This window comes from Gavialis gangeticus, unplaced genomic scaffold (genome assembly GCF_001723915.1).
Source record: "Gavialis gangeticus isolate Ggan-Ray unplaced genomic scaffold, GavGan_comp1, whole genome shotgun sequence".
Classification (NCBI taxonomy): domain Eukaryota; kingdom Metazoa; phylum Chordata; order Crocodylia; family Gavialidae; genus Gavialis; species Gavialis gangeticus.
The window spans coordinates 42,113,998-42,119,978 of NW_017728993.1; the positions used below are offsets into that span (position 1 = coordinate 42,113,998).

At 41.7% G+C, this 5,981-nt stretch overlaps 1 protein-coding gene across 5 annotated transcripts in view; it reads right to left on the bottom strand.

The window, feature by feature from the left end:
• Positions 1-3,497: 3,497 nt before the first annotated feature.
• ARHGAP29 (Rho GTPase activating protein 29) overlaps positions 3,498-5,981 on the bottom strand; it is a 102,970-nt gene continuing 100,486 nt past the window's right edge. For all 5 annotated transcript variants that reach the window (XM_019501640.1, XM_019501638.1, XM_019501639.1 and 2 more), the window contains one exon: positions 3,498-4,434. In XM_019501640.1, coding sequence (XP_019357185.1) covers positions 3,533-4,434 — 902 coding nt within the window. In that variant the 3' untranslated portion in view covers positions 3,498-3,532. The remainder of the gene's footprint in view (positions 4,435-5,981) is intronic.

Here is a 5,981-nt window from a genome sequence, read left to right on the forward strand (position 1 = left end):
CCCCCCCGTTTCCTAATTGCCCATGTAATAACCCACAGCACAAAGCTAGTCTGAGGAATATAAAGAGCCTGAGCAAGCCCCACCCATGTGACTGCACTGACCTGTTCTGGAACTCAAGGTTTGCCTATGAGGTTCTCCTGGACCAGTAGCCTCCAACCTTTTAAGGTTGAAGATCACTTTTTGTAAGTAAAGGGCACCCCAGGATCTACCACCCCCACCCTGCAGACAAGCTGCCTGGGCTGACCCCACTCACCCAGCCCAGCCCAGGCGGCAGGAGGCATGGCTCAGCCCAGCCACGTGCATCGTGCCGCTCCTGATCATTAAGCCTCTGACAGACGAGATAGACAGCCAGAGGCTCCACAATCAACCAGACGATCGAGATAGACTGGTTGGTGACCAACACTGTCTTGGACTTTTCCCTAGTACCTGCTTGCAGGACCTGCTGGAGCTTACTGTTAACTCTGGATCTGGAGTGGGTCAGCAGATTCAGGTGTGCAGCATGGGCTCCGGCTCTCTGGGATGAGAGACACTGCTGCCATGATAGAAACAAAGCAAGAGACATCTTCAATAACATGGCCCATTTCAGCTGCAAAATTGATGTGGCTATTTAAGTCCCTGCCAAGACTTCTGACGCAGAAGTCATTGGCAGCTTCTTGTTCTCTCCATAGATTTCCACACTTCTAATGGACAGCTAGAAACTTGGGGTTTTCCTTTACAAGTAAATAATAAAAGAATGTTAAGATCCTTCCTCATAAGACAATGTCTGTCTCTGCTAGAAATGGCACACTTGAAACCCCACATTTCTAGGTAATTAGTTCATTTTTCCAGTAGCTACCACATGCAAAAGGTTGAGTTTCTTTTGAGGCTGCAGCAGTGGCCTCCTACGTTGTTTCTCTGGCTTAACTGCACTTATTTCTAGACACTCAAAAAAAGTCTTCAGAATAAAAAGAAAGCTTCAATTGACAAGGCCTGCAGCTATTTTTAAATAAGTCCCAAAGCCACATTATCTTTTTTTTGTTGTTCAAATGCACATTTTTAATGGAAAAAATTGAGGGTATATTTAAAATTAAAGTGGGTATTTTTAGCTCTCCAAAAACAATCAAAGATTTTTTTAAATGAAAATACTCTCCTGTTTGGCAAACCTCTTATTACATTTAAGCAAAATGTTCTAAAACCAAAACACTGCTGAAGTCAAAGTGACAGGCCATAAATCAACTTCATTTAGTCAGCCCTAAGCCCTAGTAAATTGGTATTAGTGGTGCAGCATGTCAATCTGAGGACAGAAATCTAGATAGACTTTGATTTACTCGTTTATGCCCCTGGGGAGGAATGTAGCACAGACTTTATATTCGTTCATAGAATAAAAGCTTTTGCTGTTCAAAGAAATATTAATAGAGTTGACACACACACACTGAACTTGACCAGCAACAGAATGTCCTCTAATCTTGCAAGCATAAGGTGTATGCCAGGAGTCTGTAGGCCTTCTTTGTGTACTACTGGCATGTGTCCATTAGAACAGTTTCACAGCTCAGAAGCACCTGATATGAATTATCAGAGGCAGACTGGAATTGCCAACAATTTTTGACGGTTTGTCAGTACATTAACCAGGGTAAAATAGTCCCCAAGGAAACCAAACCAAACCAAACCAAACCAAACCAAACCAAACCAAGTGGAACAGAATAGAAATTTAATGGCAATTGCATTGCTGTTTCTATCTAGCAAGCATGTACATGGTATTTCTGTTGCCTTCCTTACACTGGCTCTCTCCTACGTTCAGACTGTTGTATTTATTTATTAATGCTTATTCCTGCCCATTGATCAAGTGAATTTCTCCCTCTTTTGAAATGGAATGACTCTTACACAGTATCTAGAAGGAATCTTTGACCTTCCTCCCATTTGCCCTTTTTGATCTGAATACTTTTGCCAGAATCTGACAGATTGCCACTGGCCAGCTCCTCACACCAGTTGCTCCTTCACATTTTCAGCCCTCTGTCATTAAAAGAAACGTTTCCTGACACATCAGAAATACCCAGAGGTAGAATGATTTTTGCAAGCACAGAAGTTTCATTTTCTTGGTAGTAAAACAGTGAATCAGAAGTTCAGTCCTGTAAACCTTTAAACATTTCTATTCTGGAACCTAAGTTCAGACTACGCCCACTGAAATGCAGCGTCAGGGTTTATTCTGTGGTTTGTTTTAAATGTAGGAAACTTTGTTAAAACCTTTAGTTTAGACATAAAACCAAGCAAACAAAACCAAACCAAAGCAAACCCCTCTCCTTGCTTTTCTTGCTGTCAGTGTTCTTTCGATTCCCTTCTTTAAAAATGCTTCATGCTACTGCCCCTCATTCGGTATTTGTATTGTGAAGAATCCAGTTAAATGCATTCTTCTCCAAAGAATGCACTTTTCATTTTCAAGAGACCTGGAAATACTAGGCCATACACTAAAGCATAGTAAAGGCCAAGAGTCTGTATTTTAATAAGTTAGAAGAAATCCAGATGTTATAAACACCATGGAGTCAGTGGAATGTTAACAAGTTAATATATTTTTAAGCCAATACAAGTGTACATATAAAAACCATTTAATACCAAGTGGAAAACTATTAGATGCACCTACTAATGCTGATTTTTGGTTATTTTCACCTATTTCACTGTATCTTGAAACTATATTCTTCATTTCAGTTACACTGGGCAAGAAGTGAAACTGATCTATTATAGCAGGGAAAGCACTGGCTTTTTTGTAACAGGGAATGACAGCACCACTGCAATCGGTACTCTTCTGGAGGGCAGCAGAAATAGGTAGGCTGTGTACCACAGACCCACTTACTAAGTTATACTACAGGTAACTGGATGCAAATTTGCTATTGGTTTTGACTAGTAAAGCTCAGTAAGTGCATCTTCTCTGTACAAATAATATTAAAGTGACAATACAGAAAACTGGCAAATAAAGATGGTATAAAATATACACATATGATACATAATTATAGGCCACAATGGCCACTATATAATCTATTTAGGGGCAAAGCTTTAATTGCACAGATTGGAGAACTGAACACAGAAGCTTTCATAGAGCAAAGCACAAGCTTTGGTTTATGCTTAATTAAACAGTTGAACATCAAACCCTTCATCTTTACTACATAATTTATACTGAAAAAATGGCTCCTTTCATTGCTGCATGCAAGAACAGTCGTTTCTCTCTATAAATAAGTACTTCATCCCACTCAGGGAATTGAAGTTCAGTGTCTTACCAAATGCACTGATTAGCTGCATCAATATTGGGAAGGTATTTAAATAGACTTATGAAAATCTACTGAATTAAAAAAAATTCAACTTCATATTTCCTTCACAGTCTCCCCTCAGCGTTTAAAATGCTATATATAAAAAAATAATTCCAATATGGCACAAGAACAGGATTAAAGGGGGAAAATATCTGCATTGACCAGAAAAAAAAACAAAAAAACCCCAAAAACAAACAAACAAACAAAAAAAACAAAAAACAAAAAATCAGGAAATCATTCCACAAAGATTTGCTGCCCTAGACAAAGTGAGCTTCCCTGTGTTCTAGTTCTTGTATACGTTTTGGTCGCAGTCTCTGATAAGGGGGTTTCAGGTCTGGCTGCTGAATGTCCTCTGAGCTATTTTTTTGTTGATCTGTGTTTTGCCCAGTAGCACCTGAGGCAATGGCTGGATTTTTAATTTGTTTCACAGTGTTCTCCTGGGCAGGCAAAGAGCTCACACTGGTTGCACAAACTCTGGTGGCAGAACCCTCCTCATTTTGTTTGGCCTTGTAATTGGAAGGAGGCTTATAAAAAGTCCCTGGTGGTGGCTGCAAAGTTCTTGGTGCCCTGAAAGCAGCAAGAGGATTAGCATCTGGAGCATTCCCTTCTGTTGTCACCCTCACTGATCTGATAGGGACATTGTATGGCTTACTGGGAGGAACAGCACTGGTGGAATTATTACCAGTGCTGCAAGTTGAAAAGCAAGTGCCTGCACTTCCACTCTCCGGTGCTCGGTGCTCTTGGGGCACGTTGGTCATGATCATTGCTGTCCTCGCAGTTATATCATATTGTTTATACTGCTTGTCCCAAGTTTTCCTCAGAGTCTGTGTGTCATAACAAGAGAGCCTGCAACAGGCACTAATGGCAGGAAGTGCCTTGCTCTCTGAAACTTCTTCAATAGTAGGACTCCTGCCAAGCTTTTCTGGGCTTGAAACACCTACGTTCCGTGAGTTTCTCTCATTCAGAACACATGGAGGAAGAATTCTCTCCACAGGCAAACTAACAGGGCGAATGACTGGCTTTATCCTTGGAGATCGCAACTGAACTTTGGTTATTTGACGATTAGGTTTTACAGGCAACAAACTGACTTTGCAGCCATTCTCAGCGAGAGAGAGAGACTGCTCACTATCTCTCTCTGAAACAGGAGTCACAGCATTGCCTAGGAAACACAAACAAGGATTACTTCATTATTTTCACACCATACACCTAAAAACTATAAAGAATTAGCATCAACCATGAAGGATCAGCAGGGCTTCTGCCAGCCTTACTGTACTGGCCAGGATACGATGAAAAGCAATCTCTGACCCACATAGCTCTGCTGGCTGGAGCCTAATGCTGATGCAAAATTATGCTTTCACTTATGCACCTTGTTCAACCTGGGGTGGGGTGGTTTTACCATCTTGGTGAAAAACGGCAGTTTTGTCACTAGCGTTCCCTCTAAGCTATGTGGCGTGCATGGCCATCCAGGTGCGCACATGCCACGCTGCCAGGTGTGCCTGTGCGGCCGCACACACCATACAGCTTAGAGGGAATGCTATTTGTCACTACAGCTGTATCCATTTTTTCTGGTTTAATATACTGGTATTCCTGCACCAGTCAAGTGCTTCTAGGTGTTGATGTGGTCTGTGATACTCAACTGTACCAATGTGTACATGGGCCACTGTTGACCTGAAGAGTTAGGCTGAAAAGTTAGAAGGAGTTTTTTTTAAGCCAATCAAAACATGTTGTAACTAAATCTCACCCCAGAGATGGTCTGGTTGAAATACTACTTCTCCAGCCCTTCAGGCTCAAAGTACAAGAATTTGACAGAACCTAGTATGAAGTGTCATTGAATTTACTCAAATTGAGTATCTGCAGACTGAAAAAAAAAGTGTGGGGGGAAAGCAGGAGAAGGAAAGGGTTCAGATAATGATTTCCTGCACTTATCAGCTTAAAAATACACATAATAAAAATACATGCGTTCCCCAGAAAAATACAGAAAAGCAACTACAGCCAGTCTTTGAACTTTATGCTGTTATATGAAATAAGGGAGTATATCACACTCTGCAGGACTGCTATTTCCTTGCATTATTATTGATAGCAAGCCTAGTTTTTTAAGGTGCCAAATAAGCCCAGTGCAGATATAAAAACATGCTGGATTATAGCATGTGCTTACAGTCCAGTTGAAGTATGTGCTTCTTCCAATAAGGCAAGAAAGAATAGTGGCTGCTGACAGCTGTACAAGACAACTGCTCCAAAGCAGAGTCACTGAATTGACATCTAGCAAGTCACTACTCAAATTCTTCATAGAATCATAGAAGTAGGGTCGGAAGGGACCTTACAGATCTTCAAGTCCGACCACCTGCCAGGGCAGGAGAAAAAAAACTGGGCTCAAATGATCTTGGCTAGGTAGGCATCAAGCCTCCTCTTAAAGACCCCCAGGGTAAGAGCCAGCACCACTTCCCTTGGAAGTTGGTTCCAGATCCTAGCCGCCCTAACTGTGAAGTAGTTCTTACGGATGTCTAATCTAAACCTACTCTCCAACAACTTGTGGCCATTATTCCTTGTTATGCCAGGGGGCACTAGGGGAAACACAAGGTCTCTCCCAAACCCTTCTGGTCCCCCCTAGTGAGTTTACAGACTGTCACCAGGTCCCCCCTCAGCCTTCACTTGTGAAGGCTGAACAGGTTCAGGACCCGCAGTCTCTCATTGTAGGGTCTGCCCTGT